Source organism: Glandiceps talaboti, chromosome 8 (assembly GCF_964340395.1).
Source record: "Glandiceps talaboti chromosome 8, keGlaTala1.1, whole genome shotgun sequence".
Classification (NCBI taxonomy): domain Eukaryota; kingdom Metazoa; phylum Hemichordata; class Enteropneusta; family Spengelidae; genus Glandiceps; species Glandiceps talaboti.
In genome coordinates this window covers 23,567,273-23,588,577 of record NC_135556.1, presented here as the reverse complement: position 1 = coordinate 23,588,577, position 21,305 = coordinate 23,567,273, and the positions used below count along the sequence as shown (strand labels likewise).

The following is a 21,305-nucleotide window of genomic DNA, read 5'->3' as shown; positions in this document are numbered from 1 at the left end:
TTGGTGGGAATTTTATTGAATATATAGTATATATCTTTGGTAAGTTATGAATGACTCTGTATACAATGTATACAAGTTTCCGGACGAGTTGAAATGGGACGAGTTGAAATTGGGACCTTAAACGGAACGGTATCGATATGAATACGTGGAAGTATTGTAGATGCTAAGGACGAGGCACATCTCCCACTTCAAAACAAATAACCGAACATGATACGACAGACCATAGACAGTAGACAGACGTAGTCACTGGAAATCAGAATCAAAACTCGTCTTTTATTGAGATAGCAGAGGAACTCAGATACTCTACAACAATTATCCAGTGTCGTACGTATCAAATCGCGGCGGAAACGGCAGAAATTGGAACAATACCACAGGTTTCTTCCTTGTCTGTGACAATACAAATGACAATGATCAACGTATCATCATTATCTTCAAAACAATAGCAGTATTGTATTATTTATGGTTACTATGCAATATGGTTGCTGTAACAACACAGGCAAACTAAGCAGGGACTCTTTTCAAACTCCGTCGACTGCTGAAAGTCACGACTGGGTACACTTGTCCGATGAAAATGCTTGGTGCTAATGTTGTTGGTTTTGTTCCGTTATTTACAAGTATCATATTTTTAAGCAAATCACATGTGATTATTTAATTTAGCTTCTTTTTAATAAGACGTATTTAATAAAAATGAAATAAAAGGTATGGTCTAAAGTATTTCTGTAGAGGGTATCCTTATTGTGTGTTTTCAATGAATGAAAGGTCAAACTGAAAGCTAGAGGAACTATGTACTGTCAGTTAGGTTTACAATACTTGTACTACCCAACTGACATGTATAAGACACTTTTCGTATAGTATATTCCATAACTGCAATAACTGTAGTGTTTTTAAAAAAAATAAAAATAATATACATGTAGTATAAACAACAAAACTGAAAAACTAAGCGAAAATTATTACCGCTGTTTATACCCATTGTCAACTGAGGGCGCTAGTCACTGTGACGTTCAAAGCCGATGTCCTGATCTCTACGCAGTGCTCTGTACAGCAGTTTGAATTTCCCGCATTCGCTTAGATTTAATAGCCATGATCCTCTTTACATAGGGCAGTTCTGTGTTTAAACAGTATTCAGTGCTTGAATGCCATACTTATAATTAGTTATCATTGCATTTGTAACATAGAAACAATTATAATCTTTGCAATGTACAGGAAGTAATGTTTGTTGTCACCATGCATTTATTACTACATGAACTGGATGATGTGAAAAGAACACCCCCCCCCCCATAACGCCTAGAGTAAGGCTAACCATAGACCATACACTAGTCTATGGGTTAACATAGCACACTCACACTATTTGTGATAGCCCAGATACAGAAAAATCTACAGATTGCTATATTTGTGATGATTTTTGATGTCGGTAATCAGGCTGGGCTGGGGTATGGATATATTTTGCTGAGGTCAAAGGTCAATAGTTGGTAGTTAGATGTTTTGAAGTTATGAGGGGTCAGATGTCAACAGTAGGTAATGACATGTGAGTGGCACATCACGATTGAAAGGCCATGCAATACATTTGATTATATAAAGTATTTATTGACCACAAGAAAAAAAGTTTATACTTTTTTACAGTTTAAAATTCTCTATTCTTGTAAATAAATGTTGGTTGGGTCAGTCTGACAAAAGACTAAACAAAAATAAACAGTAGAGTACTAAAATGGAACTTGAAATAATAATATGATGTATTTCATACTGGAGTTGATATCTACAAACTATAACCTGTGCATAAAAGATAGTTATGTCGTGACATAGGATCAACCCTACACCCAGACCTATATTGTCATGATTTATGTATGTAGAGTTGTACCAAACTTGTGTCTTTGCAGAAGATGATGTGTTTCCTTTAAAAAAATCTGTATATTGCACAACAAATATGATTCCTTTGACATGATTAAATAGATTCCATTCATAGATGAACCATCCCTTAACTACAACATGCAAGAAGGAACTTCTTTTTCACAACCACAGGTTAATCTTATAGACTTCATACCTCGCTTACATAGCTTTTCTTGTAAACACAAGTTGGACTCTTGTTTTGGGTTTCAATGTCTTATACCTAGGTATTATTCACTTGGATAAGTTTTGCTAACAACTTGGCCAACATTTGGTATAAGGCCAAGAAAAAAATTTATCTGGTTCTGGTCAGCGTGCACGTGCCCTGAATACCCCCGCGTCGATCCTTTTTTTCCGATAATTTTTGCATTCCTGTTCCTTATTTATTCCTGATATCAGGAGAACAAGCAGCTGAAATCTACCCTACATGCCAAGACTGCTTAAATACAAAGCCTAAACTGCTTCGAAGAAAAAGGAAGTTTTTCAAGAGATAAATATGATAGAAGAGAGTATGTAAAGTGTCAAAAAATGTGTATTTACTTACATGTATTTGCAAAAAAGAAAAAAAATTTAGGAAAAAAAAAATTTGCGTCGTCGCACCACTTTAGAAAGTTTACCCTGACCAGAACCAGATTTTTTTTTTGGCCTAACATAATACATGCACAAAAAACCTCCAGCCTTCTTGATAATACGCTCAGTCTGATTGAAAAGGATTAGCACTTTTAAATCACTAGTACTAGTATCCATGAAATACATGACCCTTAGGGTCAAGGTCAAATGTGACAATACCAGCAGAAAGGTCATATCTGACTGTATGGGTATAGACGCTTGACTCCAACCTCTATATACTTACAGGTTCTGGGTTATTGTATGATATGATATTTACAACAGATATGATTGCCATTCAGTCAAAAATCACATGAATAGCTAATTGATTCATCTGTATATATCCCATATTATGTACTACCTTTGTAATAGATAAAAAAATCTACAAAGCATCTAGGATAAGCACAAAAGGCTTGTGAGATTTGACCCCAAACATCAAGGCCAGTCGCATCCTATTAGTATTCAATCAGCAGTAAGGTGATATCTGATAATATGGGGGTAGACACTTGAATCAAGGCTCTATATTCCTGAGCTAATTTACAAATAGTTGATTTTTCACAAATATGGCCACCATTTGATAAGGTTACAAAATATGTAATGTGTATATGTCCACTTCATTATGTCACCTTTGTGCCAAGTTTGAAAGAAATAGCTTGGGTAAGTCACAGGTATCGCTGAGCATACATATATATGCAGACAGAACTTAGCCCAAGGTTCTAAGTAGATTCCAGTTTATGAAATCATACTTTGCATGAAATAACTTATTTGGTTTTGTGTACAAATACCACCATACATCACATAGACTAGTGACATAATCACAATTCTGGTGTAGCAACTCGTAGTAGTCCTGTTGGTTTTAGTATACCAATACCACCATGCATCACACAGACTTTGGGGAATCCACGCTTCACCATTTGATTGGCAAACTGTGGAAATATTTGAGAAATGAAAAAAACAAAAACTTTCAGATTTGGAATATCTTCAATGATTGATACTTTTTATACACTGATTTATGTCAAATTTCTCATATCAATTGGAATATGCTTCTTGTATTATCTATTCTCATATCTGATAAGATTTGAAAATAGAAAATCCCTTTCATTTGATATGTGAATGAAATATTTCTCCAAAATACCAGTACCAGATATAGGTGAGTGAAATGGTCATAGCAATGTGTGAGGTTTCATACCAGATATACAGCTCACAGCAGAGCTAATGTTATAAGTCCTTCAAGTACAAGATTTGAGGTTCATGGGTCAAGTTTAAATTACAAGAGTGAAATATGTAACCTAGCCTAGGCAGTAATCTGACTATTAAACATCAAAACATGTATTAACAAATTGTGTTGTACATCCCAACTGTTGGTATCACTCTTGTACCTGTCCTAGATTTGGGTCAAAACATATCAGCTGATGTCAAAGTACAAGTAGCTGTTTACTGTCTACATGCTATCTGACATAGTGTGATTTCTTAACAACAGCTACTACTACATGTTAGATTGTTACAATGTCGACATGAAATATTGTATTTTGCTATCTTCAATTGTAAATTTCTCTATAAAGCTGGAATCATAAAATTCTGATATTTAGTGAGGATTTATTATTTTCATGTTTTACAACAACCAATCTTACACAGACCCAATGACTTACCAAGGTGACATAAACATGAATCACAAATTGTATATATTTATTTTAATTGTAAATGTCCTACATCTGGTGCAGTCACACAGTATCTTTTTTTTTGCACTTGATGTCTGACAGCACTTTTACATTATTTTCAAGTTACAAAAACTAATGACTTGCCAAACTGATACAAACATAAAACATATGATAAATTTTGATATGAGTTGTACAATGTCTTACATTTGGTGCAGTTTTTCCTTTATTTGCCAGTATAGCAATAACTCTTCCTTTGTATCCATACAAAGTTGTCACAGCAGGACAAGGTACCAGGTCACCTTCCGGACTGAATGCCTGGTTGAATGGAATGTTGACACTGTTGGGAATATGACCACGGTTAAAACTGGAAAATGATTGTTGAGGAATTATAGAATTATAGAAGATTGAGCAGAATTCTCATCTCTGTTAAGTTTGTAAAACTACAGGTTAGGTATTATACCTATTTGGAGTGCTACTGACATACACACCGATTTCTGTTAACACACCAAATGTATTGTTTTCTTCTCGCTCACAATGTGGTGTCTTGCAAGAAATCTACTTTTTATCATTTTGACCATAGACCCTATGTTTTGACCCACACCACAAAATAGTTATTTATTAGTTTGTACAATGGTATTATTTGTCATAATGGAATAACTTGTATTACAGAATAACATATTATCGGATTTTCAAATGTGTTTTTTTAAGGAATATGTTATTCTGTAATACAATTTATTCCATTATGACAAATATATATATTTTTTTATTTCAAATTTTCACTTTCAATTTCCTGCTTTATATGTATCTATCACCCGGGCAATCCATTCCAAAACAGGGTTCAACTATCAAACATATTGCTCTTTTTAATGGGCTATTCTCCTTTTTAAATTGAAAAAAATATTCTAAATAATCACATTGACTATTGCTATTTTGCTAGACAATGTTCATGAAACATATTCTGTCAAAAACAGTGTCTGCAAACACCTTAAAAAAATGAGTTTTTCAATCAGTTCCTGTCGGATTTACTTTGAGAGTTTCCAAGCCTCAATCAAAAGAAACACATATTTGATTTCTCTCACAAAGAGAACTAGTCTTTTATCACACCTCACCTGAAATAGAGAGAAATAAGAACATACCACACGTCTAAAAATTAAATCATAAATTAAGTAAATAGTTGAACACATTTGTAGCCCTAATTTGCATATCACTGGTGGGATCATCATGTCATGAACAATTCTTAAACTAGACACCACCAAAAACATTCCCACCAAATTTCAGGCCAATCTGCCCAGAGGTTTTGGAGTTTTAGCTTTTTAAACAAAAAATCACATTTTTTGACCCAAAACACACATCTCTGATGCAATCATTTTCATTTAAACATTTGAACAATTACCCATCACACCCTAAGTAATGTCCCCACCAAATACCGAGCCAAACGGTCTAGTAGTTTTTGACATTAAATTTTAAATTTAGTAAATTGTTAAATAAAATGAAAGTACTAATAGATATAAAGGATACTCCTCAATCCCCCTGACATCTACTACCAATATCTTGGGTTTACTGACTTTAGTTTTCTTGGTAGGACTTTTTGTATCACACGGTCCTTTTAGTTCACATAATTCTATTAAATCCTCAGCTGATATCCTAGGACACACTTCTGACTTCAATTCTTCTAATGATAACGGTTCTCTGGACTGCAATAACAAACAAACAAAGTAGTTACATAGTAAAACTTATTTTAAAACAAGGTAGCCAGAAAACAACACTAGCTGATTCCCACCTGGGTCCTGTTATCACTCTGTCTCATAAAAACTTACATATGAAGGAAATTACAAAAACTAAACAATGACATAGCAAAGCTTAGAAAAAATGAAAATAAAAACAACAATTTTCAGAGAAAATTTACAAATGATGTAATAGTTTGTGCAGCTGCCACAAAGTGGCCATGTAGAGGCTCAATGACTAGTATGCATGCGTTATATACTACGCGACGTTTTTTTGGTGGTTTTACCCAAAGATGCATTGTGGTGCAATGAGCGATCTATATACTATGCACATTCTCCATGCAGAGGGCGCTATCTACAATATCATTGTGAGGCAGCCAGTCACAAATGAATCTACCCTGCGTGAGCTTATGGGCTTTGCCTAGTTATGATATTATGATAGTTAAAAGTCCTAATTTTTCAAATCAGTTAAAATTATCAATTTACATGATACTCAGATTGAAAGAGAAAATATATAAATGACATTGCTTGGCATAATAATTACCAATGCCAGGATTTCATTTCTGTTTATATACCCTGATATTGATGAGAAAACAACATCTGTCTGAATTTCATTTTCTTTTTCACTTTTTGTTATCCTATTTTATATACTGCATCATGTTGTATTGTGCTTCACTTCATTTTCAAAATTTTTCCAACAAACTATAACTATAACTAAATGTGTTAACCTTTGCCAACTCTAATAAGTTATTCTACACAACAAATAAATTTAGTCTGATTTTCATGACATTTTTAATTTCAATTTATTCAGTATTACTAGCTTTTTTCTCCACAGTAATTTAAATGCATGCTATTTTATGTTTTATTGTGAAATATTCAACAAACACTGAATGGGATACTTGCCATATGTTAACCTTTGACCTCTCCAGTGGGTAAAACAGATGTTTTGCTAAACAAATATGTCACAATCTTACATTACAACATTCACATTTTTAATTTACATTATTTTACAATAACTACCTTTTCTTTAGCAGCAATCAAAATCTCAAATTCCTATAATTCTATTTCTGTTTTACGCCTTAAAAAAAGTTGTGTTGATCCGGCAGTTACCCGACTCACCTAGATTTTCACTGCCGACCCTTAACTTTTTTTATGTAATTAAGAAAAAAAAAAAAAAAATTGCAAAAATTGTGAAGTCTGTTGCGAAATAGTGATATTTAATGATATTCTGGACACCATGACTGTCAGACCAGACCTGAACTGTACCATATAGAACTGCCCTATTACAGTGCTGGCATCAGATGTAAGGACATTTGTGTGGCACTGGTATTGAGGTGCAGAAACTGACATCAATTTAAAACAATATAAATGTTCTTCCAATCTGTCATGGCTGTACATCTGATGAGAAACCAATAACACAGAGACCATATGCAAAACAACGGAAAACATAACTACCTGAACTAGACACTCACACACAAAAAAATTTTTTTTTAGATTTAAAAATTCTAAAATTGAACATAACCGGAACCACATAATTTTTTTTGTTTCACCTTAGGAAACTGATTCTTTCACTTACAGTATATAACACAACCAAACATTTTTTTTAAAACTACAAACTATTATCAAAGTGTTCAGATTTTTCTACAATCAACCATTTGTATATTACATCTTTGTGTACTGATACAATATGTTTTAAATATCACTGATAATTTGAGTAGAACAGGAATTTGAGAGGACTAATATTTTAATATTTCAAGTCCAGACATTCAGTAAGTTGTAGCAGATCAACACTTCTTAGGTAATTTGAAATAAATAAGCAAAAATTTACATATACAGTATTTTGTGGGTTTTTGTGTATTAGTTATTATGATGACAGTTTTGTATTGACCTCACTTACAAATCAACAAAAAGATTGGATGGTTAAGAATCCATCAAAGAATTTGATCTAGAGAAGAACAGCGATTGTTAGCAGAAGTTTTCACCTCAGTTTGTCTGATTAACAAGTACATTTGTATTCCTAAAAACTACACAGTAAAGTATATGTGTTTGGTCTGTGTGTGTGTGTGTGTGTGTGTGTGTGTGTGTGTGTGTGTGTGTGTGTGTATATGTATGTATGTATGTATGTATGTATGTATGTATGTATGTATGTATGTGTATATGTATGTATGTATGTATGTATGTATGTATGTGTGTGTGTATACTGTTATGTAAGTATGCATGTTTGTTTGTATGTGCATGCATTTGTATGTATATGTATATGCAAATATGTGAACATAGAATTGAGCAAGCACACATTGATATGGGTACAAGTGTACATGTTTATCTATGTATGTATGTCTGTGAGTGTGTGCTTATTTGTACACTCATGTATATTTATGTTGAGGTGTGAGTATGTGTACATTAGTGTTCTCATGCACATGCCTTGAAGTACAGGCATACATTTACATCTATATATAAAAACAAAGAGTTTGATGACAAAGTTGTCTTGTCTTACCAGATCAGTGTTTGGGAGGTCATGGTAATCAGTACTGTAATATGACACTGGTCTAACAACATAGTGACTCAGTTTGGCACCTCCAGTCACTTTCTGTGGAATTGCATGTTGACGGAATGTGGCACTCTTAGGAGTACTGCAGAATATACGAATGGAGTCTCTGACACAGCGGTCAATGTCAACCTCTGAAAAATGACAGTATGTCATGTATTAATTTTTAGTATCACTCATTAATTGAAAGAAGAAATGTAGAACAAGGAATCCCTGTCACATCTCAGTAAATGTGACTTCACTGAAGAAAAAAAAGAAGTGACTTCACTGGTATGTCTGAAAACAGCGGAATTTGATGGCATAAAATGCCAGTATTAGAGCATCATATTCTTACCTGGCATATCGGAGAACAGCAAAATACACTCATTGAATCCAAATGAGAGTAAGTTGTCTCTCAGTTGGTTTAGTATGGCTACACCGATACATAGAGGAAATGATGAGTTGCCTAGCAACAAGGTATCCCACAGATGATAGATCTTGTGCAAGGGAAAGACATCTGTGGAAAAAAACATAATGGAATTGAGTTTTGAATAGATTGGTGTTTATCTAATATTCTTGTATTATCTAGGGATGATCAGTAGATGATGTGAAAGGTAGTCACATTACTTTGGAAACCTTGTTTAGGAAATTTGTTTGCCATAGGTTTCAGTACCGTATTATGTAAACAGTACAATGTGACAGAACACTACAATACACAACTTAATTTACAGAGACAGAGAGTTATCACCCCCATTTTTTTCATGCTGTAAAATCTATATAAATGTTCACACATATTTCAAGGGAGTGTTCCACCAAAATTATAGTACAAATATGGAAATCTGTAAAAGTGTTGGTTTTTTTTACATTTCTTCCTCGTCCTGTAGTTTACAAACCAAACCAAACCAAACCAAGAATGTACCGGTATTGTTAACAGGGTGAAAACTACTCTTTCTGTTCAGTATTAAAAATGTATACATTCACCAAATTTCATGAATGTTCTGTTCCCCTTTACAAGGAACTGAACCCGAGTTATTATTTCTACCACTACATTTTGAAATAAGTACTCTGGCATTTTACAGCTGTCAAAGAGTTATCTCACAAAAACGTAATACATATTCATAAGCAATGACATCATAAAAATCTGACCAATCAAAGTCCGTCTCTCAAAGAATACATTTAAGATAACAATGGCCTCATGTTATGGTTAATCATTGCAACTGCTGCAAAGTTTGCGGCAACACAGAAAAACTACAGGATACTCACACATACAACTTTCCCAAAAAGAAGTCTTTCTGATGACCACATATCAACCTCTCTCCTCAAAACAAATCAAAACATGTGTCAAACATTGACACTTATATTTCCATTACCGATATTTCAGAATCCCATTTTTATAGCATTACTTACGTGCAAACATGGTAAGAAACCAAGGAATGGCATAGAGTTCCGGGATAAATCCAATACTATCCATGTGATTGCTCAGTTCAGGATCATGGAAAGCAATAAGGTGACTGAAGACAGCCAAATATTCTGATGGAAGATAACAAGATGACATCGATGAGTCAGAAATTGGAAAATAAACAAACCCTGTCTTTTGTATCTCTGAATACAATACAATCAGAACCTTCTTTATACTTGATTGTATTATACAGATGTCTGTTAATATGGATAAAGTTGCAATAAAGTTATTATTATTATTACTATTATACAATATATGGTCATCTAATAGCCTTGATAGTAGACATCTTGCTGTTAGTGTTACTATACGTAGACATAGCCTGAATACTTCTTTTAGCGAGGTATACACCATCAGCCGTTCTTTCATATTTTTAGACAATTACAGAACATTTTCTAGTTACATACAGGAGAAATGTAGTCATCTTGGTATTTCATTCATGGAACATGATGTTTCTGACACAAAGATAGACACAATTCAACTCTAGACTTCATTTGAAGTTGTGTGTAAAAATCATCATGTCCCATGAGTGAAACACTAAGGCATCTTCATTTCTCCTGTAATATATCCTTACAATGTTAATTTGACATCAAATGATGATGTTCTACAATAGATTAAACCTCAAACAAAATTTCAGGCATGTTGTGAGATTTTTATAATCCTCTCTACTACAATACAGAGCTACACAAATTATAATTAGGTCTAACTTCACACTGATCACAGAATTATGCACATACTGTGTTTTCTGACAGAGAGAGACTGTAGGCTATAGTATATTGACATACCTTGTATTACTGGTGAATTGTCTTTTAAGAAAAACTGGTTCAAGTACTTAGGAATGAAATTTGAGAGACAGCAAAAGGCAAGAGCTGGAAGGCAAAAAAGAGACATACTTACAAAGTGTTAGGTTGATACATAAACTTTTTATCAACATAAATTTTGTAGAATTTGGCTCATCTGAATTCCTACACTATATTAATGAGTTAATCCTTCAACATAATAACAATATTATTAAAATAGATGAAAGAACAATGTTTGCTCTTACAACTAAGACATTTCATGAATGCATTACCAAAATGTACGCAGTGAGTATGTCTGTCACTACACTATAAATGAACAGCCAGATTCCTTTATAAATACTAGAAATCTTGTCCTGTGAAAGCTTAGCTATATTTCCTAAAAACATGGTTTCAGCATGTCAAAAATGGAGAACAGAGTTGAAAAGCCTTACCTTCATTGTTACTACCAGTAGTAAACTTCAGACACACAGACAGACACCGCCATTTCATAACCCCCCCCCCCCCTCCTTTACACACAGGCAGACATTGCCATTTCATAACCTTCCCTTTACACACGGACAGACATTGCCATTTCATAACCTCCCCCTTACACACAGACAGACATGGTAGAAACACAACACACTATTCCATACCCCTTACCTTCATTGTTAAAATTCAAATTAAGAAATCAAAGCCCAGAGTTCAAATTCCCTTACCTTCATTATTAAAATTCAAATACAAAAACGGAGCACAGAGTGAGTCCAGACCCTGCCAGTATACTAAAGCAGGATTGGATACAACCCAGGCTTTCAAAATCCTTTTAAACTTAGCATGTGCTGCTGGGGATGATAACAACTCATCATACTGATGGCATCGAGGTATATCAACTTCTATCTGTCTGTCTGTTGGTATAGGAGTTTCTTTATCTATAGAATCATATCTACCCTGGATATCTCCCTAAATGAAAATAAAGAAATAAACAGTCATTTTTACTCACTAGTTCAGTGATGAGATACATCCTTATAAAACGCATTAAAATACTAATGTACTATCGGTACCGGTAGTACTCATTTGTCTGTTGACACTAGATTTACTTGAATAATCCAATATTAATATTTCTCTATCTGAATCTGAAGTGAAACCTTCTTCCAAACACAAACATCTCACAGGACAGACAGGCTTAAGGTGGACATATGAATGAGGATTGGGTATTTATTTTGGATTTTGGATTTACAAACAATTTTATCATGTGAAACAACATATGCCAAGTCCTTGCTTGTAACTCAATAAATTCCAAAAGCATAATAAATATGTAAAACGTTCATTATTGTACATACAATAACAAACTTCTTACATATTTTTTTTAGGTTTTTGCAATGTATAAAGTTAAAAACACAAACTTTGTCAATGTTGTTTCACATTGATTTTTCAAGTAGGAAGCCATGATAAAATTGTTTTATAAATTAAAAATCCAAAATAAATATCCAATCCTCATCTATATGGCCACTTTATGTACTGTACTGAAAAAAATGAGTAAAATATTTCTCTATCTGTGAAACAAGATGCAAGAAAATAGACATCAGATGAAAATTTGGCAAAATTTTGCTGATACAATGAACATATCCTGAGTCTGTATATCACATCTTTCTTGCATACAAAACAGAAACTATTGAGTCACACTCACCTCAACTCCTAGTAATGCAGCCCATACAAGATCTCTGACCAAAGGTGGGATATCTACCCTGGCTTCTTTCCAGATTCTTTCTCTGGTGTAAGGATATCCTTTCAAAAGTCGTTCATATAAAATGATTCTATGAAACTAGAATACACACACAGAAGACACTATGAAGGTGAAATCTTACAATTTGATAATCTACAAATGTAGTATTTTTAGCATGTTTTCTATCAAGGAGATTGTTCCAACATACAATTACCTATGCAAACTATACTTGGCTGTATGTGTATGAAGTCCTTAGAAATTATGAAAGTCAAAAGTGTGCTAGTAAATGTACTTTACCACTATAACACTTCCGATTAATTACCATCATATAAGATTGATATGCTTGTAAAGATTAGCAATAAATACCACCCCAAATACTTCACACTGTCCTAGTATCTGTGTACTACTTACCTGATATTCAATATCCTTCTCTCTGATGATGATTGGTAAGTTTGCAGTTTCTCCAAGTATATCATTCATACTGATGGATGTGTGTAAACTACTGTTTTTCCTGATGATAAACAAATGTTGACATATAAAACTACTGGTACAAGGTTTGAACATAGGCTGGGGATGAAGATGGTAGCAACATCATAAATTTTCAAGAATCTTTTTTTAATTGTCAAACTAACATTGTCATTTGCTTAATATCTTCCAGGAGAAAATAGTGCCTGACAGCCGATTGTATGTCAATCACTTGTAGAGTTCAAAAACTAGATGAGGACTAAATCTTTCACAGAAAGAGAAAAAATTAGCGACAGTAACATGTCAGTCTATTTTTGATGTTCTAAAGTCACACTATAAGTTACCATTCAAGATAGGATAATCTACATAGTCTTAAATCTTTCTCAAGTTCTCAAACTAAAAACTAAAAAAAAATTAGCTGAATATATACAACAATGTAACTTGTTTTCACTCTGAGTTCACAACTAAAATATAAACAAATGTCTTACTCGTCTTCAAGGAGAGGATAATATGCAGTGGCATCAATGTTTTCAAGTCTTTTCCTGAGTTGATCTAATGATAAACAGATTGTTGTATCATCTAGTAGGAAACTGTAATCTTTCACCAACCCATACCAATCATTGTCAATTGTTATCACACTGGAATAAAGTTTGAAATAATTCAACACAAATACAAAAGTAGTAGTGGTATTGATAGAGATATTACACTGGAAAAATGTACCCGAGTTCCAAATACATTTCATTTTACCACTGTTTGCATGATTGCTATGGACTCTGTGATAACACTTTCACTCTGGTTTCTTTTCCAGCAAGATGTAAACTTAGAATATACATGGATTACGTGCTATACTACATAAATGACTAATTTGTTGGTAAAATGCCCGACAACGTGTGAGAAGAGCCATTTGGCTCAACAGTCTATCGAGTTGAAATAAAGGCTAATAATTAAGTGTAATGTGTTAATACCCTCAGCAACTTCAAAATAATTGGACTTGAAAAGATATGGCAATACAAATCATATAGACTAACACTTGGAAGTTTCTGAATAAAAAAACTCAACACATACGAAAATAATGAAATAAACCACAAACAAAAGTACCTGTTCTGATTCCCATTTTGGTCATGTGACTGGACATAAGTGATCATTTGTATGATGGATTGGGCCTACTGAGGCAGCTCTGCAAAACCTGAGCAAAACATCTTGGCCAGAAACACTTTACTGTTCATAATATATGCGTTACTACCTTAGTAAAACTGTTTCAACTTAAAAAGACATATTTCCATTCTCCTATGTTACCATCAGTATTACCAGTGGCCTAGTAGTTTACAAGTGACATATTTCATTCAAAGAAAAGTAGCAACAAATTTCATCATAAATTTAACAAGACTTGTTAGTCACTTATATAATAGATGTGCAATTGTAATCAAACTGAGAAGCAGGAGTTAGAGTTAGGTTTGGAAGAGAGTATTTCAAGAAGGCATGATAGGGAAAGAGTACTATGAAAAAATACCATATAGATTTAAATGAGAAACAAGGGAAAACGGTGAAATATTTAACTTACTCCGGCATTCCACATATTGGTGGCTGTGATGTAATCAAAGCATTCTTTTTTAATTCTCCTTCAAGATCCCCACCAGCTAGACACCACAAATAATAAATCTCTTCAAAACTTCGTTTGGCTAGGTGGTCCTCTTTATCTACAATATAGATACATTGTATCAATTATAACATGCCTCTAAAGGTACTGAACTAATCATCAGATTTTTTTGGTCATTCACAGTCTGGTAATTTGGTAAAGGATGAATCAAGAAATACAGATACATGTATATACTAAGGAGGATATCAGACAATGCTCTTCAGTGCATTTCACAAGTTTGTAATTCAAAATAATACTTTATTAATAAAAGACATCATAAGAGCTGAGATTAATCAATTCAATTTAGTTGTGAAATATGTTTTTGGAGGTGTAAATTGACCTAATGATCCATATATCCATGTATTGATTGAACATTATATTTAAATGATATGTGTAGACAAGAGCCATATAGCAAGGAAACACAATCATATTCCTTCTTCATGTTTCACCAACAATATTTAGCAATTCAATTCTCTCCTGGCTTATACAGTGCATTTCCTCCTACTTTTGATTTTTCCATGTTCTCCAGAATAAACTACACAACTGCAACTTATTGATCATCCAATCAACCATAAAGGAATCCCCGAGCAACAAACCGACCAACCAACCAACCAACCGATCGACCAACCAACCGACCGACCGACCGACCGACCAACCAACCAACCGACCAACCAACCGACTGACTGACATCTTTCAACAACAAACTATAAATGTAGAAATCTTACCTATATCAGAGTATTCATCATAGTCTGGTATTTCTAGTTTTTCACATCTTAATTTAGTTGAAAATAGTGGTATTGGTTCTTCATAGGGTGTGTCATTAGCTTTGTTTGTACTAAAGGTTTCATGTTGCAGTAATTCACTTGGACTTGGCCTGTAAACAGAAACAACCACTGTGACTCTTTATATTCATATGATTTACAGTACAGTAGTTGTGCACTATGCATCTTCAGTTGTGCATATGTTTTGGGGTGCTTACAAACATGAGTTTGACACTAAAAATTTGTTTTTCTCAAATACAATGTGTAATCCGATGTCTGGTATATCTTGGTTTGATCTGCTGTCTTGTACTGATTTGCTTTGCTTTCTGTCCCATGTTGCTCAGTAAAGCAACTGTACATCGCAGCTAAATATACTTCATACAGGAAAGCATGAATGGATGTACATGACGGAATTATCATGATCATGAAACCTTACAGTAAAGTCTAAGACTCAGGATACAAAAGACAAGTAACATTTTTTATAAATATGCAAACTATCTTGAGTGGCAGTAATTAGCATCTTTCCAGCTATACTTCTCATGAACAGACAAGAATGAATACATAGATGGCTAGATGAAAACAATTTTACCATGTGCTGTATTTTTTTCTCACATTCTTTGCCATATAGCTTTATCTATATTTTGTCTATTTGATTGATATAGGGTTCTCTCTAGTTCCAAATGAGTGCTGGTAGGTCATTTATATTAATAAGAATCACTATTCATTTGGTAACTCATGATAAAAGGTGCAGAATTTATGTATTCCTAAGAAATGAAACTGATTAAAAAGTACTCTATGTTGTTGAGGTTACATTTTGTGAGTGTTGGTTGACATCGACCAGTGAAAAACTGTATGGAGAGAACCCTAAATCTCTACCCCCTATGACATACCTGTCCTGTGGAGATGCTACAAGACACTGTCTTATCAACGTCTGCAAATTTTCTGGCATTTCCTATACACATTCAAAAGAGAGAGTTGAGGGAAAATGAATTCTAATGCAATGCATTTACATAGTTACATAGATCGGGATGTTAAAATGGCCATATGGATGAAAATTTGGTATTTATTTTGGATTTTTATTTGATAAAACAGCTTCACTATGTTTTTCTACTTGAAAAAATAATGTGAAATAACATATACCAAGTCCATGTTCATAACTCAATACATTGCAAAAATATGCACAGTGTGTAAAAAGTTTGTTATTGTACATACAATAACAAACATTTTACACATTGTTTAATGTTTTGTTGTTTATTGAGTTGTGAACATGGACTTGATATATGTTATTTCACATTATTTTTTCAAGTAGAAAAACATAGCGAAGCTGTTTTATCAAATAAAAATCCAAAATAAATACCAAATTCTCATCCATATGGCCACTTTAAAATGAAGTAATAACACATTATTTGGGTGTTTTTTCCAAATTGTAAAGTTTAATTTCCATAATAGCAAAGAACTGCTTTGATAGATTATCTGATTCTGGTCTTAATTTATCATTTTATGAATGTATGAAAACATCATCAATGAAATTGACAAACACTGTCCTATCTGTCATCTATCAGATGAAATTGACAAAGAATTTCTTATCATTCTGTCATTTATCAAAATATCACTGTCATTCAATACCATATCCAATATATACTAATTTGTACTGTGTTATTAAATTAGTTCTGAACTCACAGCATAAATAATTAACCTAGTAGATATTTTGGCTAAATCACTCAGCCTTCTTCAGAGTGATATTAATAATAATAGACTTCATTGGTCCCACAATGGTGGGTGGATTGAGAAACTGACACAAAGAAGTATGCATATATATTTATACTATGTTTGACAATAAATAAACTCAGGACTAAATGAACATAATGTCTTACCTGTAACCTACTTGATGCATTGTGTTCTTTTAATATCATATCAAGTGGGTGTTCATTTGTACTGTGTTTGACAAGAAATAAAATCTTGGCAAAGATTTGAGGGATGGAATATGATTGCCAGAGTGGATGGCCTAGGTATAATTCTAGTAGTATCATTCCAAGAGACCACACATCCACTTTAGGTCCAGATGATGGTGATTCTGCTGTACTAGGGAACTGTGAATAATGATCAATGAATTGGACTGGGCCTGCTGCTATAACTTCTGGTGCCATGTACCTTGGATATCTACAGATAAATCAAGTTTTTAGAACATGTCTACAACTTTCAATTTAGAAAGGAATCTTGAACTTGAAGCTAAGTGTGAATACTGTTTTCAGAGTAAAACAAATTAGGGACTAACTATTATCTTGTATAATCTTATTGTTTTGTTTAGATTAATCCTCTTTCTAGTTGGGGGGGGGGGGAGTATTTGGTTATACACAAAGAATTAGAATGTGGGAAAAACAAGCTTCACACTCCCCATCCCCCATTCCCATGAAACCATGTTAACAAGTGAAATAATGACATGTATAATAGGTGTACTACCCTAAAGGATTTTGATTGCAGTCTTATCAGACACTACACCAATTTATAAACTTCTAAAACTTGTTAGTCCCATTACCTATAAATCGTTATCCCTCAATCTGATGTTCCTTTTCAGTTACCTGAGTTTTACATTTATTTTGTTGTCGACTGTCATGTTGCAAAAGGACAAAACTGGTTTGTGAATAGAATGTTGTTATCATTTTGATAAAATATTTCAACAATAAAATGCCGTCATCAAGTTAGTTAAAAGATGAATTTGATCAATTTGAGTGAGCTGAATATCCCCCCTCCACCCCAACCTCCACCCCCACACACTATCCAGTTGAAAGTGATCTGAATACTTAGTACAAACTTACCCAACTGGAAATGTAACATCAACAGAACCATCAGTCATGAAATATCTGCCAAAACCTGACAATTTCACATGGCCCTGAAAATTGAATCATAGTTTTCAAACTATTACAACACTTTCCAAAATCATATATTGTTGCACAATCTTCATAGTACACATCTGTAACTTTACACTGAGGTTCTGTCTATAAATAATACCGTAAACCATACAGTTCTAACCCAAATAATTTGAAGAGACTGAGCTCCTCTTCATTGGTGCGTCTCCAGTTATGTCAAAGAAACCAAGTTGTATACAAATGCACTTCTATAATCTGCATACTGCAGTAATTTGGTATTTGATCTACTAGTAAATGCATATCTATTGACCACATGTAATTAACAAAACATAAGTGTTGTCAAACAAGAATAGTGTCAACACAGGTGCATTCAAATCATATTACAACGAGTAACACTGAAGTAAAGCACTTTCTCTATGTGCTACACTCATTTATAGCATTCATATCAAGTGTAAAAGTATACTGTTTCAATTGGTTTATATACAAGCCTAGCATGTGGCCTTTCTAATGTAGTCAATTAGCAAATGAAACAGTATACTTGAACACTTGATATGGATGCTATAAATGACTGCGGTACATACAGAAAACGCTTTACTTTGGTGTTACGGGTTGTACATTGTTTTTCTTCTAAAATGATACATGTACTTTACGCCATAAGATTTTGACCCTATAAATTCTAATACTCATGAGTAAAGAAAGGGAAAACAAAATGGTTAAAGGTTACAACTTGTGAAGACTTTGATTGGATACATTCTACTTACCTCTTGGTCTAGTAATATATTGCATGGAGCCAATGTTCTATGTGTTATATCATGTTGGTTGATATAGTCAAGACCATGTAATACTTCAAATGCTAACTGTATTACATCACTGGAGCTGAAATCAACAAGAATGCAGTAATTAATTCCACCTATCATCTCAGAGAAATTTTATGCAACAAAAGCAGTGCAAGACAAATGTAGTGTAACCAATGTTAACAACCCTGGAAATAATACGTAAAAAAACACTGTACTGGAATTTGTATGAACATTGTCTCTGGAATGAAAGGATATCATCTATGGTATAAATTAGGGAAACAAGAAGTGAGACGGCACATTTAAAGAGTCTTTGTAACAAGTACAGAAGCAAAGATGTAACAAAATAAGAAAAGCTAGTCAAGCAAGTGACATCAATATCTGAATAAAGTATTCTTGAATGAATTTCATCTGCTCTTACTATATTGTCAGATTTCTGCATATATTATTAATTATTATTTCATACTAAATTGATGTAATCTACGAAAGATTCTAGTTATGAATTACATCCCCAATTCCCCATGCAGATAAATTTCCTTCAGGTTGGAGAGAAGAGCACATATTCATTTTACCTCTGAAAGTTTCCAGCTGCAACCTCAGTCTCCAAACTCTTCCTGTAGTACTCTTGTACAACAATCAATCTCTCTGAAAGGACACAAGAATCATCATTATGTCTAAAGAAATCATCTCAAAACAAGACCTTTCTCTTAACAATAGTTTGATTTGGTTACATATCAATATATCAATTAGTGATACATCCATGATATGTCCCTTTATTTATCCCAACAAGGGCAATTAGAATTTGTGGTAGAGACATTAGAAGAAAATCCTCATATACACTCAAGAGGATAACTTATATTGAAGATATGTGAATCATTAAACTGCAATTGACCTCCTATACCATGTGGTATTCAATCCCAGTAAACTTTATACATTTTACTCTTTCACTCACAATTTAACAAATTCAAGATGTTTTTGTTATAATGATACTACTTTAAATCATGTCATTGAAAACCTATAGCCTATGTGTGTCTGATTGTCCCTTTCTAAACAGATGTTAAGTTATTAGAGGCTTGGTGTTTGGTGAGAGGAGCTTTATCCAGGATGACTACAATAAATTATACTCTTCAAGTTTATTGAGTTATCGACTGATTAGTGATACAACTGACAGTTCCTTTGTAGATAGGTAAAGATTTCCAATGCATGAGTTATTGAAACAAAATAGATATATTTACATAACAATGACAGTCACTGTGTTATTCAAATTAACATGCTTATTTTCTGGGGGAGGAGGTGGGGGTGGGGTAACATCACCTGCCTAACGAAATACTCACCATGTTTACCTCTGACCATATCAACATACTGACAAAGTCTAGGGTAAGTGATTAATTTCAACTTCTGAAATTTGCCAAGAATCTTGATTGAGTTTGGTGTTAATGGTAGTCCATTTGCACCACATTTATCATTAGCATGTGATGATGCAAAGAATGTTGACACTCCAAGCTCTGCTTTACCCAGTGGCTGCATTATGAATGAAGTCAGCAAACTACGCTGGTAGCTTAAACAATGTCTACAGAAAATAACACAAAATATTAAATTACTATAATGAAAATGCAACACATTAAGCAATTAACATTTACAACATACACTGTGTGTGTTGTGGAATTTTGTTTACTTGAAAACTACAAATTACAATTTTAAAAACTTAATTTTTACGAGGATAAAAAAATGACATTAAATGAGTAAATCTATATATATTATATATACATGTAATTATAGATGGACACATTACCGAGACAACATTACTAAAACAACATCAAATACACATATTATGGTGTGTATTGTCCTTGGTTTAGAAAAGAAAAGTCACAAAGGATAGAAATCAATTTGCAAAATAAGTAATTGCTTACGTTATGACAAACTACTAAGGCTTGAATAAGAATTAAATACAAAACAAATCATTAGGATGGTCTACATTTTTCCCTTTTTTTTTCATTCCTTTAAAAAGATCAGCGCTATAAAATTGGAACCTCTATCAATGATGTATTAAGACGAAGTAATTTCACAAACGCTAAAGTTGTACAGACATATCATGTCTCTGTTAGACTTCTCTCGTTAACGTTATGATCCTAACAATTTACATACACTTGCCGCAGACGAAGCAATGGACGAACGGCCAATCACTGTGTTTCACTACGAATAACGAATGACACAAAATGGATAATTGTATAGAATTGATGAATAAGCCAACCCACCAATTTGACGTACAAATGCCACACCTGACACGACAAAAATGCGAATCTTTCTTCTGTCGTTCAACACCGACTGCTTGTAGTGGGCGCCGCCATTTTGTTATCACGAAACGATAGAACTGAGCACAAGTTATGCGCAGAAACGAAGGGGCGTGTACATGTATTCTACCTGACGCTATATC

At 33.5% G+C, this 21,305-nt stretch overlaps 1 protein-coding gene across 1 annotated transcript; it reads right to left on the bottom strand.

Annotated features, from left to right (window-relative positions):
* Positions 1-2,418: 2,418 nt before the first annotated feature.
* Positions 2,419-20,398, bottom strand: LOC144438556 (TBC domain-containing protein kinase-like protein). Its single transcript, XM_078127634.1, has 19 exons — positions 20,206-20,398; positions 19,444-19,516; positions 18,839-18,953; positions 18,027-18,100; positions 17,085-17,370; positions 16,101-16,162; positions 15,175-15,323; positions 14,375-14,510; positions 13,302-13,451; positions 12,760-12,859; positions 12,313-12,447; positions 11,345-11,585; positions 10,635-10,718; positions 9,801-9,923; positions 8,749-8,910; positions 8,364-8,548; positions 5,664-5,839; positions 4,350-4,509; positions 2,419-3,413 (listed from the first exon to the last, which is right to left on the bottom strand). Exons 1-19 carry the CDS (start codon positions 20,396-20,398, stop codon positions 3,303-3,305), a joined length of 2,715 nt encoding a protein of 904 aa, XP_077983760.1. The 3' UTR covers positions 2,419-3,302.
* Between the last annotated feature and the right edge of the window lie 907 nt (positions 20,399-21,305).

What these genes read in the sequence shown, in the direction of transcription:
- LOC144438556 (XM_078127634.1), bottom strand. Translation starts at nt 20,398, where the DNA reads ATGCAGCCACTGGGTAAAGCAGAGCTTGGAGTGTCAACATTCTTTGCA. An exon ending in ATGCATCAAGTAGGTTACAG is followed by an intron (nt 16,163 to 17,084) that starts GTAAGACATTAT and finishes GAATGTGTATAG; the next exon opens with GAAATGCCAGAAAATTTGCA. An exon ending in TTTGAATTTTAATAATGAAG is followed by an intron (nt 10,719 to 11,344) that starts GTAAGGGAATTT and finishes TTTGCCTTCCAG; the next exon opens with CTCTTGCCTTTTGCTGTCTC.